Here is a 22,845-nt window from a genome sequence, read left to right on the forward strand (position 1 = left end):
GGTACAGTTGCAGACTTACAAATTTTTGTGCTTGGGTTTCAATTATACAATGATCAAATACCCATCCCTCCACCAGTGCCCATTTCCCACCACCGCGGATCCCAGTATCCCTCCCACCCCCCATCCTCCCCCCCATCTCACCCTGCCTCTATGGCAGGGCATTCCCTTTTGTTGTCTCTCTCTTATTGGGTGTTGTGGTTTGAAAAAGAGGCAATGGGTGACAATCATTTTTCGTCTATAGTCTACTTTCAGCATGCTTCTCCCATCCTGGGAGGATCCTCCAACACCTTTATTTGGTGTTTCCTTCTCTATCTGATCTCCTTTTCCCCTAGCATGTGTGCTTGGCCTCCAAGCCATGGAGTAAAATTCCTGGTACTAATCTTGGCCATTCTTGTGTCGCCCAATTTTTTCATGGGGTTGGATGTTTTCTTCTTGTGGAGTTCAACCAGTACTTTGTATATCCTTGATATCAACCCCTTGTCGGATGGGTATTGAGTGAACATCCTTTACCATTCTGTAGACTGTCTTTGTATTTTGGTCATAGTTTCTTTTCTTAAGTTTTTATTAGTGAAACACCATTGGGTACAGTTGTAGACTTAAAATTTTTGTGCTTGGGTTTCAGTTATACAATGATTGAGTACCCATCCCTCCACCAGTGCCCATTCATTCTCCACTACCAATGATCCCAGTATCCCTTCCACACCCCCATCTCCCCATCCTACCCTGCCTCTGTGGCAGGGCATTCCCTTTTGTTCTCTCTCTCTCTCCTCTGGGTGCTGTGGTTTGCAAAAGAGGCATTGAGTGGCAATCATGTTTGGTCTATAGTCTACTTTCAGCATGCATCTCCCATCCTGGGAGGATCCTCCCAACACCCTTTACTTGGTGCTCCCTTCTCTATCTGAGCTGCCTTTTCCCCTAGCATGTGCGGCTGGCCTCCAAGCCATGAAGTAAATCTCCTGGTACTTATCTCTACTATTCTTGGGCGTTAGTCTCCTATTTTGTTACTTTATGTTCCCCAGGTGAATGCAATCTTTCTGTGTCTCTCCTTCTCTTTCTGACTCATTTCACTTAACATGATACTTTCCATGTAGTACCACTTGTATATAAATTTCATGACTTCCTCTTTTCTAACAGCTACATAGTAATCCATTGTGTAGATGTACCAAAGTGAATTTAACCAATCTTCTGTTCTCCGCACTCAGGTTTTTTCCAGATTAGGGCTATTATAAACAGTGCTGCAAGAACAAACACGTAGAGATATCACTTCGACGATACTTTTTTGCCTCTCTGGGCTAAATTCCCAGGAGTGGTATTGCTGGGTCAAAAGGGAGCTCAATTTCTAATTTTTGGAGAATCGTCCATACTGTTTCCAACAGGGCTGAACCAGTCGGCATTCCCAACAGCAGTGAAGGAGGGTCCCTTTCTCTCCACATCCACGCCAACACTGGTTCCTTTTGTTATTTTGGAAGTGGGCCAGTCTTTTTTTTTCTTTTCCATAATTTTATTTATTTATTTATTTTTCTTCTTATATTTATTTGTTGAATCACTGTGGGAAAAGTTACTAAGCTTTTAGGTTTAAGTATCGGTCATACAGTGATCAAACACCTTTCTCTTAAACCGTACTCATTTTTCACCCACCACCAAGAACCCCAATATACCCCCCTCCCACCCCTCCCAATGCCTGTGAGGCAGATGATTTCTACTTAACTCTTCTCTACATTAATTACATTCATTATTTCGACAAGGGCTGGAGTGATAGCACAGCGGGTAGGGCGTTCGCCTTACACGCGGCCAACATGGCCGACCCGAGTTCGATTCCTCCGCCCCTCTCGGAGAGCCCGGCAAGCTACCGAGAGTATTCGATATGCCAGACACAGTAACAACGAAGTCTCTAATGGAGACGTTACTGGGCCCGCTCGAGCAAATCGACGATCAACGGGAGGGCCTTTACCTATTTCGACAAAAGATGCACCATTATTGTTTAGAATTCCCCCCCCCCCTCAAAATCAGAATTGCTGAAAAGTCATTGCAAAATACTTTGTTTTCTATAGCTGGTTATGAGAATCATATAATGTCACACACCTGCAATTTTGGATTTCTGAAAAGAGCCAGATAATTACGAGATTGGTTTCAGTGCGTCTGGTGTTATGGCTGTGCCAGAGAGCCGCTCGTGGAGAACAACTTGTGACCTCGGTACGGAGTGAAGGACGAGGCAGTACCGACCCCTTCCCGTGAGACTGCAGTTGCCCCGTCACCGCTGGCTCATACCTGGCTTTCCACTAAGCTCTGAGGCGGGGGGGCCATCTTGCTGCCAGGAGGTAAAAGGCGGAAGAGAGAAACAGTCTTTCCCTCCTGGAGAGGCACGGTGCTGTAATTTAACGCATGGTCCATTCACTTTTCTGCCACAAGCTGCCGGCTCTGGACTAAGTTCTGTTGCTTCTGGAGCCATGGCCGTGCCAGAGAGCCGCTTGTGGGGGGCAACTTGTGAGCTTGGTAGGGCGTGAAGGATGAGCTGGTACTGCCCCCCTTCCCATGAGACTACAGTTGCCGCATCACCGCTGGCTCATACCTGGCATTCCAATAAGCTCTGAGGCGGGGGCCATCTTGCTGCCAGGAGGTAAAAGGCGGAAGGGAGAAACACCCTTTCCCTCCTGGAGAGGCATGGTGCTGTAGTTTAACGCATGGTCCATTCACTTTTCTGCCGCAAGCTGCCGGCTCTGGATTAAGTCCTTTTGCCTCTGGAGCCATGGCTGTTCCAGAGAGCCGCTCGTGGAGAACAACTTGTGACCTCGGTACGGAGTGAAGGACGAGGCAGTACCGACCCCTTCCCATGAGACTGCAGTTGCCCCGTCACCGCTGGCTCATACCTGGCTTTCCAATAAGCTCTGAGGTGGCGGCCACCTGTATGCGGTCCAGATGCATTTCTGCCAAAAGCCACTGGGTTTTGAAATTTGTTTCTGAGTCTCCGGTATCATGGCTATTAATCAGCTTGATCAGGAGCCAGAGAGGCCATTTGCACGTGGCAACTCGAGGTCTCGTTGGGATGGGGAGGAAAGGGCCGGTTCCACTCCCATCTGGTGAGGCCCTGTGTGTCTCGTCACTGTAGGCCCAAACCTGACTGTCCAGTGGCCTCTGGAGGATGGAGGTCACCAGGCCGCCAGGGGGAACAGGCCAAGGCACGAAACCTATTCCCACCTGGAGTGGCCCAGCACCAGTAACCTACTGTAGGAACAGGATGCATTTCTCCCAAAAGCCTTTGGGTTCCGAGATTCGTTTCTGAGTCTCTGGGATCATGGTCATTAAGCAGTTCGATCAGGAACCAGAGAGGCCATGCCTCCAATTATATAGCTAAGCCGGAGGTGGTTTGTGGATGTGTCTCCCACATACCTAACTTTTGGCCATTTACTTTCTTGGTAAACTTTGCCCCAAGTTTTTGCGGTCTGGCCAAAGGCACAGCAGCAATTTTGGGGTATCTGAAAGTCTGACATTGCCATCAGGCTGCTGATGCACTCACCTCACAGGTACAGATTGACCTGCTGGCGGCACCATACCCCCGACTTCATCTTTTCTAACAGCTACATAGTACTCCATTACAACACCTCTTTTATCGCATGTTCCAAGGAACAATTCTTCTCCAGTGTCAAAAACGGCGTGTTGTGATTGGTGCCTTCTTGTCCTGGTCAGACCAATAATGTCGTACTTGATCTTTCGCGCTTGTACCATCAGGTCCTCGATGGATGCATCTGATGCTAACATACGTGCATTGAAAGTACAGTTGATCATTTTTGTCTTCCTTCGTTGTGGCAGCCTAGTTCGGTCTTGAGATTTTAACGGCCTCTCCTTTCTCAGCCTTCTCAATGCTGCCATATTGGTGACTCCTTCAGGGTCAGGGGAATGAGACCCATTATAATTACTGGTTTTGGCTTATGGAATACACAACGGATAGCTTGCGAGGCTCTGCAGTGCAGGCGGAATACTCTCAGTAGCTTGCCAGGCTCTCCGAGAGGGATAGAGGCTTTTGGGGCGGCCTCTAATCGCCCTTGTAGGTGTTCCCATGGTTCAAACCATATTTGAACCTTATCAAATATGGTACGGCAATTCTGGAAGATTGGTATTTAGTGTCTTATAATGACAAAGGATTCAGCACCATCGACCATATCCACACAATAACCAAGCTCATTGAGGTTTCTCAGGAGTTCAAGATGCCACTCTGTCTAACGTTCATTGATATAAAAAAAGGCCTTTGATTCTGTTGAGACGGAAGCAGTCATTGAAGCCCTAGCCAATCAGGGCATTCAAACTCCATACACCAGGATCCTCCGTGAGCTGTATTACAGATTCACTACCAGGAGCTCACCAATCTACAAAGAAGTAATCATTGATGTCAAGAGAGGGGTTCGGCAGGGTGATACCATTTCACCAAAACTCTTCAGTGCCACCCTCGAGAACATCATGCGATGACTGGAATGAGAAGGAATGGGAGTGAAGATAGATGGTCAGCAACTACACCACCTCTGCTTTGCTGATGACGTTGTTCTAATAACACCAAACATCAGCCACGTGGCACAAATGCTGACCTACTTCGACCGTGAGTGTGGAAAGGTCGGACTACAGCTGAATCTTACGAAGGCAATGTTTATGAGAAACAGCCTCATTCCTGATGCTCCATTCGCTCTCAACGGAACCACCATCTCCGAATGCAACACTTATATATACCTAGGTCGAAAAATCAACATGATGAATGACCTGGCACCTGAGTTGCGCAGGAGGAAGAGAGCAGCTTGCAACGCCTTCAAGAGCACCAAAGAAATAGCTGAGAGGACAAAGAACCTCCGGCTCCGGGCACATCTCTTTGATTCCACTGTTCCTCCTGCATTAACATACGCCTCAGAGACCTGGGCCCTATGAAAACAGGATGAGAATGCTATTCGGGTCTCCCAAAGAGGAATTGAAAGAGCTATGCTTGGAGTATCACGTTTCACTCAAATGAGAGAAAGAAGCTGGAGTTTTGACCTCAATTGACGATCAAGAATCAGGGATGCTGTCTCGTTTGCCAAGGCGTCAAAAATCAGATGGGCTGGTCAAGTAATGAGATTTAGAGATGACCGCTGAACTAGAGCCATTACCGACTGGATTCCACGGGATGTCAAAAGACCGTGTGGCCGCCCACCTACCAGATGTTCAGACTTCATCAATATCTTTAACGATCGGTTTGAGAATCTTTGTGTTCCTAGAACGAACAGACGCCATTGGGCTACACTAGCACGCGACAGGTATAAATGGAGACGTTACTGGTGCCCGCTCAAGCAAATCGACGATTAACGGGAAGTCAAGTGATCAAGTGATCAAGTGATCTCCCATTTGACCCAGCAATACCACTCCTGGGAATATATCCCAGAGAGGCAAAAAAGTATAGTCGAAGTGTCATCTGCACTTGTTTGTTCAATGCAGCACTCTTTACAATAGCCAGAAACTGGATAAAACCTGAGTGCCCAAGAACAGATGACTGGTTAAAGAAACTTTGGTACATTTACAAAATGGAGTACTATGTAGCTGTTAGAAAAGATGAAGTCATGAAATTCACATACAAGTGGTACTACATGGAAAGTATCATGTTAAGCAAAATGAGTCAGAAAGAGCGGGATAGACACAGAAAAATTGTATTCATCTGGGGAACGCAAAGCAACAAAATGGGAGACTAACACCCAGGAGTGGCCGAGATTAGTACCAGGAATTTTGCTCCATGAGTTGGAGGCCAGCCACACGTGCTAGGGGACAAGGAAGCTCAGATAGAAAAGAGAGCACCAAATAAAGGGTGTTGGGAGGATCCTCCCAGGATAGGAGAAGCATGCTGAAAGTAGACTATAGATCAAACATGATTGCCACTCAATGCCTCTCTTGTAAACCACAGGACCCAAAAGGAGAGAGAGAGAGAGAGAGAGAGAGAGAGAGAGAGAGAAAGAGAGAGAGAGAACAAAAGGGAATGCCCTTCCACAGAGGCAGGGTGGGATGGGGGGGGGGGGGTGGGAGGGATGATGGGACCCGTGGTGGTGGATGATGGGCGCTGGTGGAGGGATGGGTTCTTGATCATTGTATAGCTGAAACCCAAGTACAAAAATTTGTAATTCTATAACTGTACTTCATGGTGTTTCACTAATTAAAAAAGGGAATGCCCTGCCACAGAGGCAGGGTAGGATGGGGAGATGGGGGTGTGGAAGGGATACTGGGATCATTGGTGGTGGAGAATGGGCACTGGTGGAGAGATAGGTACTCGATCATTGTATAACACCCAAGAAAATTTTGTATTTGTATAACACCCATTGTATAACACTCAAGCACAAAAATTTGTAAGTTTACAACTGTATCTCATAGTGTTTCACTAATAAAAATTTAAAAAATGAAATAAAATAAAATAAAATGTGAACTCCATGACAGCAGGGGCGCTCCTCAGCACTAAATTGTCAGTACCTAGAATAGAGCTTGGCACCTAGTTATTTATTGAATCGCTGCACTTCTTGAACATTTTTCATTCACTTATAGCTGGTTACTTTGATCCATGAGTCAGCCTCTTTGTATAGCTTTGTTTTTTTTGAAATGCCATCTTTCTCTTTAGCTAAATACTACATTCTTGACCGTATAAACAATTGAAAAGAGAAAAAAACACAAAATTATTAGAAAAGATGCTGATGAAGGATTTGGTAAAATTGAAGCCATGTTTGTGACAATAAACATGCTTATTTCACTAGGAATAGGAAGGAGCATCCTTAACCTGATTTTAAAATATAGCATCCTCCAAACTCGTAGAGCAAACATATATAATGGTGAGTCACTGGAACATTTCCCTTTTAATATGAGCAATAAGAAAAAGATTGCTCCCGTTTTTCTCCAGCATTAAACTGAAGATCTTGTTCAGTAAGACAAGGAAATGAAATAACAGGAATAAAGATTTGAAAGAAAGACACAAACTGTCACTTAAATCTTTCTCTTATCTTTCACCTGCTGTCCTTTTTCTGTTTCCTAGAGACTCACAGACCTAAGCTGTCCCCTCTTTTGCACCATAGTGCAGCTCTTCTTCCCTTTCTGGGTTTTCAGCTATCTCATTAGTAAAATGAAGATCTAGACAAGGTTACCCCAAAAGCTCCTTGTGTTTGCATGACTATTTGAGTTCATATCCTTTCTCTGATTAAATAAATGTCTCTTTTTTCCTCACTGTGTTCTAGTATGGACGATTTCCAGAGCTCCTTGTTTCCCATCAAATGGGACAAAAAGAGAAGAAAGAATATGATGTGCAGGGACATGAGATAGTACAATTGTTAGGGTGCAAGAAACCTGGATTCTTAGTACCACACAGTCCTTTAAGCATCACTGATCAAGCCCTGGAGACTATCCCCTCCAGCATCACTGGGTGTGGCCCTGGAGGGACCCAGTAACTCTGGAATGGCTCAGGTATCCGTGGAACAGCAGGAACCAACAGCATCTCATTCTACACACCCATGGACAAAGAATTTACTGGTTGCCACATACCCCCACTATGAACCCCTCAATTTATTGAGGGTTTGGGATGCTCAAAGAACCCCTAAGTAGGGTGTACAAATACTGGGGAATGAGTAGCTTGATTGACAACAGGACATAAAAGTGAAATGGTAGACAGATGAAGTATAGAGAATGGGCTGGGGTGGAGGGCAAGATTGAGGGCAGCATCTGAGGGAGATGTTGACTGGCTCCTTGGCTTCTTTTTCTGGGAGGGTTGAGGGTCCCCAGAATTCCTTGGGGCATAGTGACAAGTACTGAGTTTTTGGTTGGCCACAGACATTTGGTGGTTTTGTCATTCTTCATCCTAGCTTTCCTATCGCAAGGCTCTAGGACCTTCATTCCTGGGGCTGGAGTGGGAAAGGGCTGTCTTGACAAAAGACAGCTCAGGAAGGGAAGAGAAGCTGTCCAGGAGACATGAGAAGCCGTCACAGTGGGAGGGAGCAGCAAGCCAACAGCTGAGAGAGACAAGGCCTGAGTTATTTTTTTTCCAGTTTGTTGGTATGTGGGTGGATTTTTCTCCTTTTTTCTTCTCTCCTTGCTCTCTGCTGTTTCTACAGAGATGTGGGAGTTTGCAAATTTGTCTCAGCGGAGTCGCAGAGGCAAGATCTTGCTGATTTGGGGTCCTTGTCAGGGACCAGAGGAAGATAGAGGGACACTGAAATTATGTGAGCAGTAAAACTAAGCCCCATTCCTTGGGCGAGAAGGCTTTCACTCCCTTTTTTTCTTGAGACTGCAGAGATGCTGTCTCATCTCTGCTCAGCTCTTGGCTCTCAAATGCAACCCACCTGTGAACACCTGTGAACTGTGATTGTGAATATCTCTCTCTGCTCTTTCCTTGCTTTGAGATGCCTAAATCCTTTACCCTGGGACTCTAGACAAACTGGGAACTTCCAGGTTTATTCTGCCCAGAGGTTGCTCTTCTCCCAAGTATCTTGCACAGGGCCCATTGGGTGTGGTGGATCAAGGAGCTTTCCTTTATTTTACTAGTTATGCACTTTAATATTTATAAAAAGAACTTAACAGGATTCCAGGGATGTGACTCAGAGGTAGAATGCCTGCCTGGCAGGTACGATGGCACAAAGCCCTGGCACTACCCCATGTTCTGAGTATCAGCAGCATTGCCACTGGTGACCTGTGAATTTTCAAGAGAAAGAAAGGTGGGGTGAACAGGACACAAGCATTCTGTGGCCGAGAGCTGCCTCCCCGGGCCAGGCGATGGCGATGGACTGATGGACGAAGGACAGGGGGAATGGAGAAACAAGGCCCCGGATGGTCAGTAGTCCGTTTATTTCTCTCTCCTCCCCAGAGTAGTCCGATCTCTCTCCTCATGTCGCAATCATAGTCATAGTTTTGGTTGAGTCCCTGTCATCATAGTTCCATCATGCTAGTCTCCTAGTAGACCTCAAAGTCTTCTACATTGTTCTATTCTTCCTCATCTAGTTGTAGTCTCATTGTCCTCTACTTCTCGTCATCATCATCATCTAGTCCTCCTTCTTGTCCCATAGTCCCAAAGTCTCAGTTCTCATCCTCTTTCTAATTGTTGACTTTCTAGTCTTCACCATCTGGTGCACTCTTACCCCTTACAGCATAGTGATATAGAAATCAAGAAGGGTGGGGATACACAAAGGTGAGGTTGAACATTATTATAACAACAAACAGATGTAAAGCCACTCCTTCAGGGGATTAACTAAAGGATAAAATCTCATCTGAGCGTTCATCACTCCAGATTACTAGATCTGCTTAAGTGTGGGATTCCATCCAGGGTGTATTGCTTTCTCCTTTCCTCAGCTAGTAATCCACTCAAACAATCATAGGAAATTTACTTCTTATAATATTTCTAGTCATTTTGTATGAACATAGTGAGACATATTAAACTTAAAGGGTGGCTTTTCCTGGGGACATCTCTCTATATATTCCAGACCATAGTCCTCAGGCCAGGTTAGTCTTTCCTAACCCTATCAGGGCCCTTATTTAATTACTTCTTTTTGGGTCATGACAGAGTTTGTTCCATGACCAAGTTCTTAACTTATTATACTTATGGTGCTTAGCTTGTCTCCTTTTGATGCCAGGGTAGCTAGCAATTTCTCCTGGGTCCATCAAGTACCTTCATTGGGACCCTGATTTTGGAGTGCTAAGAACTAAGGGCAACTGAGGCTTAAGTCAAGTAAATATGGATGCTCAGGAGTAAATATTATTTGAAGTCAATTAACTCTCATGTTACAAAGCATAGCATGAACTGTCTTCCTGTGTCTATACAAAAAGGACATTGCTAAATAAACCATGTAAATGACATAAAGGAAAGAGAAAAGCAATATAAAAGTATTAGTGCTTGATGGAATTGGGTGTGCCTCAGGGGCACTGTTGTGGGAGTAGGTCAATAAACCTAAGCTCCCTGCGGAAGCAACAAGAACAACCCAATGTTATTCAACAGTGACCCCAGTCTCTGACGGCAGGATACCCTGCTTCAGAGCAAAAGGTGTAAAATCTCTGGAACATCAGAACCAACTACAAGCAAACACCACAACAAAAGTATGGGACCCCAAGTCATCTCAACAACAACACAAAGAAGGAAAAAATGCAACCTGTAACACACACTAAATGCCAAATGAGTGTTTCAGGCTTTTAGAGGGAGAAATCTAGGAAAAGATTAAGGGGTAGCTAATATAAGGATTTCTAGAGGATGTAGGGATAGACAACCTGATTAAGGAGGTGAAATTATGCTAGGCAGGGGCAAAGAGAACAGCGCTGTGGATGTGGACATCTAGATGCTGATCCCATTTCTGCTATTAATTTATAATACGATGTTCAACAAGGAAACGACTTTCTTTTACTCAGACTCTTTAATCTTGAAAATAGGTAGCATCTGTAAATTCCAACAGACACGTGGAGACTGAAACAATTCTGGGCAAATGCAATGGCTGGTTACTCTAGGGAGACCACATCCATTCTTTGTTATCACTCATCATCATTGTCATCACCACCACTACCATCACCACCACCACCACCACTACCTGAGGGAAACATATTCTATCTATGCCTTTTAGTAGGTCTTGCCCCACTCTCAAAGATGTGTAACTGTCTTTTTATTCCATCCTTTTGGTATTTCTTCTAAAACTGAACATGTTGAGGAATAGAAATCCATAGATCTCAAATCATAGGAGCTTTCCCTTTGGCAATGCCTGTCCTACGTGGTCTGATCTTGCGAATTGCTCCTGAACCCAAGTCAACACTTAGGTGCCTAATCTGTCCTAATGTGACTGAACCAGCCTTCTATGGGACTATGGAAATAAAGAGATCATATCTTTGGTTTGTCTACTCACAAAAAGGTGCTTTCACAAGATTATGCAGTTCACTCCATGCTTCAGTTGCCTGGCAGTAATGTTTATAAAATGTTTACACGTTTTATAAGCCTGATAATAACAGGAACTGGCATCTTATTTCCTAAAGAATTTATTTTGGTAGGCCTGGGGATACCACTCAGAGGTAGAGAACATGCTTTGTATGTATGAGGCCCTGGGTTCAATCCCTAATAAAATAATAAATAAAGGCCCTCCCGTTGATCGTCGATTTGCTCGAGTGGGCCCAGTAACGTCTCCATTGGAGACTTTGTTGTTACTGTGTCTGGCATATTGAATACTCTCGGTAGCTTGCCGGGCTCTCCAAGAGGGACGGAGGAATCGAACTCGGGTCGGCCATGTTGGCCGCTTGTAAGGCGAACGCCCTACCCACTGTGCTATCGCTCCAACCCTGGCACAACAAAATATAGTAAGAATATTTTCCCTATTACTCCATACCTCTTATCATAGTCCATTGTAGCTGAATATATCTATTTATATACCTCAATAAGATTGTTGATTCATACATTCAACAAGCACAAATTATTTATTACTTACTTACCTACCAAGTCCTGAATATTTGTGTTACAGTGTTGAACAAAACTATATGGAGTATCTGCCCCCTTGTAGGGCTATGGGAAGAAAGAGTGAGGCAAAGTACTTCACAAATTAATATATAATCACATTTTTTATATGTTCAAGGAAGAACATTGAGAGCAGATATCAGAGGAATTGGCCTTGAAAAACTGATGAAATCATGTTTGAACTGAAGTCTGTTTTTATTTTTCTATTGTTTACAGAGTTGGGCCTGGAACACATGCAATGCTCTACTGCTGAGCTACAGCCTCAACCCTAAACTAAGGTCTGAGAAGTGAATAGTTGAAAAGTAGGCAAAGGCAATAGTGGGGGGAAGCTAAGTGTGGCAGAAGAATAACAGGTGCTCAGTGCCCAAGAGGGGAAACCCCAGCTACTAAGAGGAACTGTTTGCTCCTCGAGGGCCCAACCTGCCTCTTGCTTATCTCCTGCTCTGGCTCCAGGCTTAGAGATAACAAATAAATAGTATAATAATAAATAATTCTCAGAGATGCCAAATAAATGTCTGCTGAAATAAACTGTAATAAGTATTGTCATGGAATCATTATAAACTGAGAGTCAAAGGCTTAGCTTCTAGTCCCAGCTTTTCCAAGCAGTTCATATCAGTGTTTCAACTGCCTAGTGTCGTAGGACTTCAGGTAGGCATGGATTGAAAGATAAAAATGTTTAAGTCCTTCAGTAGCATGTGACAAGGTGAAGTAGTTGAGAGGAAGTAGGACTCTTTTACCCTCTGGGCCTCTTTCTCTTCTGTGCTAAAGGGAGGGCTTTATGATATCAAGATCTTTAAGGCCCCTCTTCTAGCTCTATGGGTCTCAATCTCAATAGTGGTTCCTTAGATGACAGTGGCAGCAATGGAACTAATACTTCCATTTATACCCCCTTAAAGGAGTTATATGGAAAAGGATTGGGTAAATGCAGGTTTGGTTTCTGTTTATGGGTCATTTCTGTTTTAAAATATGTCTCAGTAGCAATTAAAGTTCACGGTTATTGGCTAAAATGTTACAGTGTTCGGTGAACTTGTTCTTTCCTGCCTTCTTTTCCCGTACTCCACCCCACATTTCTTTTCTACATTTAGAATAAAGTTTTGTATATATCAAGACATAAGCGGTAGAAAGTGCCTTTAGTATCATCTTATCAAAGTGTTTATTTTTCCTCTGCAACAGAACCTCTAAATGAGGCTGTTCCACCACTATGATGTCCCGCTATCTTCAGTGATAGTGAACTCATCTTTTTCACTAAGCCTTGCCTGTGAGAGTTCTTCCCTCTTGGAATCACCCTCCCTGTAATTTCAACATTGTTTCGGGCTCTTCCTTTTGAGCAAAGTAGACTAATTTCATTGCATCACCCCACTGACAGCTTATTGGACAGTCAAGACAGTAATCATAAGCCTGTTTAAGCATCATAATCCTGTTCTACTCTAAACCAAGTAGCATCTGTTCTTTTGAATGTTTTTCATTTGTTCAAATACCCTAAACATCTGTAAATGTAGTTTAGTTTATATAAGATTTAAATCACCCCTACTTTAAAGAGGATATCAGGCAAGTCATGGGTATAACATGAAAGAAAAAAATTAAGGATAAAAACGTAGAAGGAAATAGACCAGAGACCATGTAAAGAAATCACAAATAAATGTTGCCAGGTACCTAAATGAACTGGATTATAATTGAACTCTGAATTTGACTCAAAGTCTTATGGCAGCTAGGACAAACTTGGAAACACATCAGGCTATTTGGTTTTATGCTCTAAAAGGACCAAGCTTACAAATCATCCTTAGAGAGAAATTTTTCCCAAATTGAAACTTGAGTAGCCTATTAGGATTTGTTCCTGTGAGACTATTTAACGCTGACAGGTACATTGGTTACATCTTGTCCCTTTTTCTACAAAGGGACTGGAAGGATAATTAATTAGCCAAATGCTGTCTCAGTTTTAAGTACTGCTCTCTTTAGGAATCCCCACAGAGATGAGAATCTTCCTTTTCCCATCAGTTTTCCTTCTCTGTTCGTCACAGATGGTCACCTTCCTACCATTATGTTCTTTAAAGAATAATATTTTTAAAGGTTTCAGACCACATCCAGCTGTGGTCAGGGTTTACTTCTGTCTCTGTGCTCAAAGATGACCTCAGGGGGTCCATATGTGATGCCAAGGATTGAACTGGGATCAGGTGTGTGCAAGCCATGTTCCTTAACCCCATATTATCTTTCTGGCCCAAAGAATAGTCTTAAGACTCTGGAACACTAACCCCGAGATAAAAGTCCAAGTGAAGAATTGTATTCTGGTTGAAAATCATTTGTCTCTAGTCCTGTGTCCTCATCTATAACATAAATTTACTACAAGAACTGAGTGTTGAAAGCAAGTAAAGGAATATACACGATAACCTTTCAGCATCTGTATTGCAAACCATAATGCCTAAAATGATAGAAAGATGAAGAGAGAGAAGAGAGGTGCCTGCCATAGAGGCAGGCTGGATAGGGGGTGGTTTGGAGGGTGGAAGGGAAAATGGGGACCTTGGTGCTTAGAAATTACACTGGTGGAGGGATGGGTGTTGGAACATTGTACGACTGAAATCCAACCATTAACAGCTTTGTAATGTTCTATTTCATGGTGACTCAATAAAATAAAAATTTTAAAAATAATCTCCTAGGCTCTAATACCTTGGAGGTATTAGAGGGGGAAAAATCAATGATTTAAAATTTTTAAAAAGTTTCCATCTTGTATCTGGCAGCTAACAGGTATAGGAGAAGATATGCTTATGGATAAAGCTGTAAGAATTCAGAAGGATTCTTACAATATGAATAGATGCCTTTGCATCTGAGAGAAACATTTTATGGCCCTCATTTTTATGAATTCTTGTTAACTGAATCCTGGTGGTGGTGAGATGTGGTTTTCAGGGTTCTTTCCCACATTCCTTGGCAAAGCTGGCTCCAGACTAAAGGGAATTGTAGCAATCACACCAGCAATTGAGGCTTTTTGGAAATGACTCTAGGAGGCAATAAGCAGGAATGAAAGTGCCACAGTTTCTGTTGAACAATGAACCAGTACAACACCTTGCAATGTGTAACATTTGGTATATACAGAATCCATGTGGGCTTCTCCCTTCGTACCATGTTTCTCTCCTGATACAACACCTTCCATGGCTTTTCATTGCTTAGAGACGGTGCAGAAATGCTTCTGTTTGGGAACAGATATTCTATAAGCTGAGTCAAACCATGTCTTTCATCTATCCCTTACAAAACTCATACACACATAAACACACACACACCCTCCTACTCTCTTCAATTAAGTATGATTGTTTAAGAACACTGCATTTAAGCTAGTGACGTAATTCAGTGGTAGAGCAGTTGCCTTGCATGTCAGAGGCCTTTGGTTTGATCCCTAGCATGACAAAAGCAAACAACAACAACAACAACAACAGCATAAAATCCCCCACAATGTTCATGACTGTTCCATTCCCTTCCTTGTGCATGACTTCCTTCAACAAGTATTTCTCACTTCTATTTGTTAAAATTGTAAGCTCAGTTCACATCTAAAAAGACTATCCCTCACCCCAGGACTGGTGATACCTCTCTAGTGCTTTCCACGCTTTTTCTTATAATGACTTATGGTTTTATCTCTTTAACTATACTGGCTGCTCCCTTAGGACTCAGGCCCAGAGCAGTGGGAAAATTCACCCAGAGCTCTCCATTATCTTCTCCTCCTTTTAATTTGTCTAGAGTACTTATAGCCTTCTGTATTTGTTTCTAAGGGGTAAGAAGTAGCACAGACTGGGTTTGAAATAATAGAAATTTATTCTTTGACAAATCCAAGGCAAGGTATCCACAGTAGGGAAAATTTCTTTCTTTCTCTGAAAGTTCTAGGAAAAAATCCTTCCATCCTCTTTTTAGTTTATGATGGTTATTCAGAAATCCTTGGAATTATTTGGTGTATAGACTCCAATCTGCCTCCATTTTCAATGTGACTCTTCCTTTCCTCCCCTCCCCTTTACTACCCTCCCCTCCCATCCCCTCCTTTTCCATCCCCTCCTTTCTCCTCACTTCTTCTCACCTCACCTCCCCTTGCCTCTCGTATTCCTCCCCCCTTCTTTGACTTCTTCATTAACTTCGCCGTTTCTTTCTCCTCTTTTTCCAATTCTGTCTTTATCTCAGTGTGTACATATCCAACTTTTCCTCTTCTTAGAAGGACATCATTCATTAGACTAGAATTTATATTGATAGGTATGATCTCAACTTAACTTGATCACATGTTAAAAAACTCTTATTCTAAGACAAGGTCACATTCACAGGTTCCAGGTGAGAATTAATTTTCAGAGGACACTACACCGTGCTTTATATTTTTGACTTGTTTATTGTTTATCTTCCCCGCTAGAATGTTAGCTTTCTGAAGTTAGCATTTTGTTCATGCTATATTCTCACTGTCTAGGACACAGTGGAGCCACTTAAATATTTTGGGTTTTTTTTTATCCTACCAGCAGGGAATCTGAAATATAGAAGCGAATATAAGACTGGAAATAAAATTGTTGCATAGAAAATAACACATGCTTTTTAAATGTTTGTTGAGTATTACAAGTATTTGATGTATATGTTCATTTAATACTTTGGAACGTTTATTTTGTCCAAGGTACTGAGGACATAGACAAATAAGTGAGAAGAAAACTTCTGAACAGACTTGTTATTCCTCTGTGTTACTCTGGACACATCATTCCATCTCTGGGTTTCACTTTCCTCATATGTAACATGGAAGCCATAACAGTACCTCCCTTATAGCAATGTCATGAGGACTAAGTGAATTTGTACATGAAAAATGCTTAGCACAGTTCTTGGCACATTGTAAGCACTACAGATATGCTAGCTATTATAATTATCAATGTTATGTGCTAGATATGGTCAAAGGTGTTTTTGAAATCAATTTAATTTAGATATTACTCATATACCATAAGATTCTCTCTTTTAAACTTTGGTTTTAGGAGCTGGAGCAATAGTATAGTGGGTTCAGCATTTGCCTTGTACATGGCTGATCTGGGTTTGATCGCTAGCACCCCATATGGTGCCTTGAGCCCTGCCAGGAGTGCATATCCAGGAGTAAGCCCTGAGCATCATAGGTGTGGCCCCAAACTCAAATACATAAAATATGGTTTTGAATATATTATCATATTTATACAACCATCATCACATCTACTAGAATACTCCTATTTTTTCTTCCCAAACCCCATACCCGTTAGCAGTTCCCCCATTAGCCCACTCATGCCCCAGTGCGTGGAAACCCCTACTCTATGTTTTGTCTGAATGGATTAACATATTCTGGAATTCTTATTAAATGCAGCCATATGATATGTGACCTTTTGTGTCTTCTTTTTAAAAATGTACTTTCTTAAATTGAAAAAAATTTAATTTAATTAAATAACTGATTTACATAGTTATTGATTGTTGAGTTTTAGTCATACAATATTTTAATACCAATCCCACCGTCAGTGTTAACTTCCTTTTAATGTTCCTATGCTTCCTTCCACCTCCTCTTTTGTGTCTTCTTTAGGATAATGTTTTCTCATTTACTGTAATGTTTTCAATGTTTGTCCATGATTTTTATGATAGAATAAATATTCTACGCAGACTATTCATTTTGTTTATTCATTCATCAACAGATAACCATTTGATCTATCTATCTTTCTTACTTTCCATGCTCAGGGATCACTTGGTTCTCTGGGAATCATATGGTACTATGGAGATAAAACCTGGAGATCCTGAATGCACAGCATGTGCTTGTGCCCAGAAAGCCACCTCGCTGGCTTTATTTCCACCCACTTTTTGACTGTTGTGAGTAATGGTATGAATGTTCATGGACAAATTCTTCTTTTTTTTAAAATGAATCGCCATGAGATACAGTCACAGACTTACAAACTATCGTGATTACGTTTCAGTCATACAATGATCAAGTACCCGTCCTTCCACCAGTGCCCATTCTCCACCATCGATGTTTCCAATATCTCTCCTGCCACCCCCATCCCATCCCCTCCTTCCTGTAGCAGGCACATTCGCTATTACTCTCTTTCCTTTTGGGTGTTATGGTTTGTAACACAGGTACTAAGTGGCCATCATGTTTGGTCCGTAGTCTACTTTCATCACGCACCTCCCATACCAAGCGAACTCTTCAAGCATCATTTACTTAGTGGTCCCTTCTCTATCCCAGCTGACTTTTACCCCAGCATGTGAGGCCGGCTTCCAAGTTGTGGAGTGATCCTCCTGGCCCTTATCTCTACTATCCTTGGGGGTTAGTCTCCCATTATGTTACTTTATATTCATGGACAAATTCTTACATGAAGATGTGTTTTTATTTCATACACACAAATATGCGACTGAAAATCTTGGGTGATAAGGTAATTCTATGTTTAATCACTGAAGAATTTTAAAACATTTTCCCCCATGCAATTGTAACATTTTACATTCCTACTGGCTAGGGCAAGGGTTCTAATTTCTCCACATGTTTGGCAATACTTATCCTTTTAAATTCATTTTATTTTGGTTATTACAGTGTCTATGAAATATCTCATTGTGTGTGTGAATTTTAGGAAGCTAATGATTCTTTTTCTTTTGGAATAAAAAATGCTAAAGAGGCTGGAGAGAGGGTGGATCCTGTCCTAGGGATTCTTGGCCAACTGGGTCTGTGAGTCAATGTGAGGGTCCAATGATATGCTGTTGTTTGGTCCCTGCGGTGCTGAAGAACTATCTGGGCCACCCCAACAGTGCTCAGAGATGTCAAGAACCAGAACCGACGATTCTGGGTAAACATTGCGGTACAAGGGATCAAACTGGGTTCAACTGCATGCAAAGTATGTGTCGATCCAGATGATAGCTCTCTGACCCTGAAGTTTATGTTTCAAATAAGTTTATTATCATTTTCTCTTTTAAGTGTCTATATAATAGCTTAGTACCCTTCAGTGGATGTTTGTCTCCCAGTTAGTATCCTGAGAAGTAGGAGCTGCAGATGAGTCTTCAGCAGCAGGCTAATTGTTTCAGTCCTCAGTAGAGAACTGCTGGAAAGGAGCAGAGAACACTTCAGACCTACCATGACTTTGGGTTTAGTAGTGGTAAACTCGGGAGTTGAAGCAGTTGTTTCTCCCTGAAATTTCTTGTTGGTCACAGCTCTTCAATTGCAGCCTGCTCTTATTTTTCAATCTCTCTAGAAGAAACATGGATGTATATTGGAGACTATGCCATGTGTGTGCACAATATGCCCAGCCAGCATTCACCACACAACCTACTGAATGAGCATCCTTGTTACTGCATGGGATGGCAATATTTGCATAGTGCCAAGGTTAGTTTGCGTTGCACAAAGTCCTTGTGAAAGTCCTGTGACTGGCCTTAGGATCAGTGATCACCAGAAATCTTTGATCCTAAGAGGCTGCCTGGGTCGGTTTGGCAAAGGTCCTAGGAAGTAATTAGCCAGCAGTTACCTCCTAGGATCTCACTAGCAGCAGAAAACTTCAGCACAGCCCACTGACCATTGTATCTGGAGGATATGTCATTTGAAAGCTCTGTCTTCAAAGGAAACAATAGCATGAGCCAACTAACAGAAGTTTCTTTTACACTATCTTTATTTAATTTTTTATTGAATAGCCATGACATACACATTGCAAAGTTGTTCATGATTTGGTTTCAGTCATACAATGTTCCAACACCTGTCCTTTCACCAGGTGTACATTTCCCACTACCAATGTCCCAGTTTCCCTCCTGCCACCCCACTCCTCCAGCCTTCTACATTCTCTTTAGATTTATCATAACAATTCTACTAGATTTTCTTTTTCAAATCCCCCTTTTCATTTGGAAATCAAGGTTGGTGCCACCTCAATGGGTTCCAGCTACAAGAAATATAAGAACATTCTACTTCTTCATCTTTAGTGTCAAGGACTCTGAACTTTTTTCCTGGAAGTTAATATTAAGAACCCAGAACAATGTTTTATGGGGAGCTCAGAAAGTTCATTGTGGCTTTGAGCTGCATTTCCCTAATGACTAATGATGTTGAGCATATTTTCATTTGTACGACATATGACATTTCATATGGTCATTTGTACATCTGCTTTGGAGAAATATCTATTCAAGTCCTTTGCCCATTAGGAAAAAATGGGTTACCTTTTTGTTGTTGAGCTGTAGGAGTTCTTTACAAATTCTAGATAAGGTTCTTATCAAATGTATGATTTGTAAGTATTTTCTCTTATGCTGTGGGTTTTCTTTTTCCAAATGTTTTAACATGATTTTTTTTCAGGACCACCTGAGTAAGGTAGATGTCATTGACAGTTGAATGGAAGTTCAGAGATAAGAGGATAAAACTTAAATCCAGTCTTATTTGACTGTGAAACTCATGCTTTCTCCTCTACCCCAACCTATTCACAAAGATAAGTGAAGACATGTTTCTGCTTTTAAGGAGCTCAGTCTGGCAAAGGATACAAAAAAACACAAACAAGTGTGCTATAAAGAAGAGTTCCACTTGTCCTACAAGTGCCTCCAGAGAAGTGTAAAGGAAGTGCAGTGGAACATCAAAAGGAGACAGAAAGCAAGCACTCTGCTGGGGACATCAGGGTTGGCTTTAGGAAAATGGCATTTGAGGATACCAAATGAGAACTATTTCACTGGATACAGACTATGAGAAAATGGAGAAAGCACTTTCAAAGGAGAAAAAAAAGAAAGGTTGAATTAATGAGTGAAAAAATGGAGCTTTTTATCCTTAGACTGACTCCTATGGGAAGTTTTGAAACTCATTGACATGGGCGATCCTGGTATTGACTTGAATGGAAGACCCAGGGATTGGCTAACATGGTACATGGGGGATCCTGGTTCAGGTTTAGGGTTGAGATAGGGGATCTCACACTGATTTGGATGATAGTTTAGCAGCCAGCTGGCTGGAAAAGCTGTTGTCTGTGATGCTGTATGTATTGGGGAAAGTGGGGGTATCAGGGACTGTTGAGATTTGGGAGCTGAAGTGTGGCTAGGCTGAAGAGATACAGAACAATTTGTACTGGAGGGACGGTTCAAGGGCTAGCCAGGAGGAGATGGTGAAATGGTCTGGAGGAAGGTTGCCTGAGATCGGTGTTACAGTGGGTGTGATGGGATGGGGAATCTGACACTTGTGATTTGCAGAACTACAAGATGAGTGTATGAAATGCCCGGACCAGGGAGCTGTCCGGCGTGAGGGTTCTTCAGAGATCTTAGGTGAAGATCTTGTCCAGGCAAAGCCGAGGGACATTAAATGGCACTAGGATGATGGGTTTCAATAGGTGAGGACTCTGGGACCAGTGCAACAGAGAGATCTCTGACAGCCGTGATGGGGCTGGCCCAGGACCGGAGTGGGCGCCTTGGGGCCAGCCAGGCTTTGGGTACGGGTGGCGGTTGCAGGTGGGGCGTGCGGGGGCGGGCCAGAAGAGCGGGTGGGGGCAGGGGCGGGAGGCGGGCCAGCGGCCGGGGCGGTCCCGCGCGGCAGCGCTGCGCAGTGACTCCGCAGCGGGCGGAGCGCCGTGGGCCGCGTCCTCCCCAGCGGTGGCGGTGGTGGCAGCGGCAGCGGCAGCTTCAGCTCCTGCTCCCCGTGCCATCAGTCCCAGCGCTGTCTCCCGGGCCCCCCCGGGCCCCCGGGCCCTCAAGCCCGGTGCGCGCCCTTGCGTCCCGCCGGCCCCCTCCCCCGGCTGGGCCCGGGGGAGGGTGGCGCAGTGAGCGAGCAGGGACCGGGCTCTCCTGTCCCTTTCCCTGTCCCTGGGCTGCTAGAATGGAGGCGGGGTCGGGGCCCCCGGGGGGCCCGGGATCTGAAAGCCCCAACCGGGCAGTGGAGTACCTGCTGGAACTGAACAACATTATCGAAAGCCAGCAGCAGCTGCTGGAGACCCAGCGGCGGCGCATCGAAGAACTGGAGGGCCAGCTGGACCAGCTCACCCAGGAGAACCGCGACCTGAGGGAGGAGAGCCAGTTGCACCGCGGGGAGCTGCACAGGGACCCGCACGGTGTGCGGGACAGCCCCGGTCGTGAAAGCCAATACCAGAACCTGCGCGAGACCCAGTTCCACCACCGCGAGCTGCGGGAGAGCCAGTTCCACCAGGCGACCCGGGACGTGGGCTATCCGAACCGGGATGGCGCCTACCAGAACCGGGAAGCCATATATCGGGACAAGGAGCGGGATGCCTCCTACCCGCTTCAGGACACTACTGGCTACCCAGCCCGCGAACGCGACATGGCCCAGTGTCACCTGCACCACGAAAACCCAGCCCTGGGTCGCGAGCGTGGCGGGCGGGATGCTGGGCCCATGCACCCCGGCCGCGAGAAGGAAGGCGGATATTCGGCTGTGGTGGGTGTGGGGTCCCGTGCCCAGCGGGAGCGGGGCCAACTGAGCCGTGGCGCATCCAGGAGCTCCAGCCCCGGAGCCGGCGGTGGCCACAGCACCAGTACCAGCACCAGCCCGGCCACAACGCTCCAGAGAAAGTAAGATATGTGTGTTTGTACCCGGGGCTCTTGCTCTCTAGTTCCCTCTTCAACTTGTTTGGCTGGTAAAGTAAGAAAACCCGTGCCTGATTTCCTGTCTTCCTCTCCTGGTGTAACCTGAGGGTGGTGGTGGTGGAGGAGAATGGGGAAACTAGGTTCCCCTCAGGTAGCCAACACCCCTCTGAGAGCCACCTAGGCAGGCTGGCCAGATGAGTGCAGCTTGACTCTTCTCCAAACCTGACCAGTCAGGGCCTAGAGCTGTCACCACCCCTCCACTTCTTCACCTCCTAGCCGTCCCTCGACAGCTTGGACATCTATTTATGTGAGGTGGGCTGATTGAGATTTTTTTTTAAATTGTAGGCTACATTTCAATTCACAGCTCCCCCAGCATCCCCCACCACCGTCCATTATTTATTTATTTATTTATTGCCTGATGAGATTTCCTCTACACATCTAAGTCCCTGGTCTTGTCTTCTCTGGCAGCCTCGGCTTCTTCCTTATCTTGAAAGGCACCAGTGACCAGAATGCTGGAGAACTGAGATCTCCCTCAGAGAGGAACTGCAGCACGTTTTGGCCAGGGGAGCAAAGATGGAGGCCAGGCCCTTGACTAGCTCCTCCAAGACCATCCCTTCTCTACCAAGAAAAATACTCCCCATTTAAAGAACATGGGATGCTTTTTAGAGAAGTGTAGTCTATAGCGCTTCCCTTTCATTGGGCCAGTGCCAGTTTACCAGTTGGGGTCTCTATGCCTGCCTATTTGGGACACGTTGGCAGTATCTCTTGGGTTTGTGGCACATGGTCTGTGTACACTTTTTTTGTGTGAATACCACCATAAACTGGTGGGAATAGTTCTCTGACTGAGAAAGTCAGGGGCTCATAGGGCTGCCTTATTTCTTTTCTGCTCTTTGGGAAAGATTACTGAACTGGGTCTA

General features: G+C 44.2%; 1 protein-coding gene across 4 annotated transcripts in view; it reads left to right on the forward strand.

Annotated features, from left to right (window-relative positions):
* The first annotated feature begins 20,932 nt into the window (after positions 1-20,932).
* Positions 20,933-22,845, forward strand: part of IQSEC2 (IQ motif and Sec7 domain ArfGEF 2) — a 96,220-nt gene continuing 94,307 nt past the window's right edge. For all 4 annotated transcript variants that reach the window (XM_056130013.1, XM_056130014.1, XM_056130010.1 and 1 more), the window contains exon 1: positions 20,933-21,913. In XM_056130013.1, coding sequence (XP_055985988.1) covers positions 21,207-21,913 — 707 coding nt within the window. In that variant the 5' untranslated portion in view covers positions 20,933-21,206. The remainder of the gene's footprint in view (positions 21,914-22,845) is intronic.

Source organism: Sorex fumeus, unplaced genomic scaffold (genome assembly GCF_029834395.1).
Source record: "Sorex fumeus unplaced genomic scaffold, SorFum_2.1 ptg000073l, whole genome shotgun sequence".
Lineage (NCBI taxonomy): Eukaryota > Metazoa > Chordata > Mammalia > Eulipotyphla > Soricidae > Sorex > Sorex fumeus.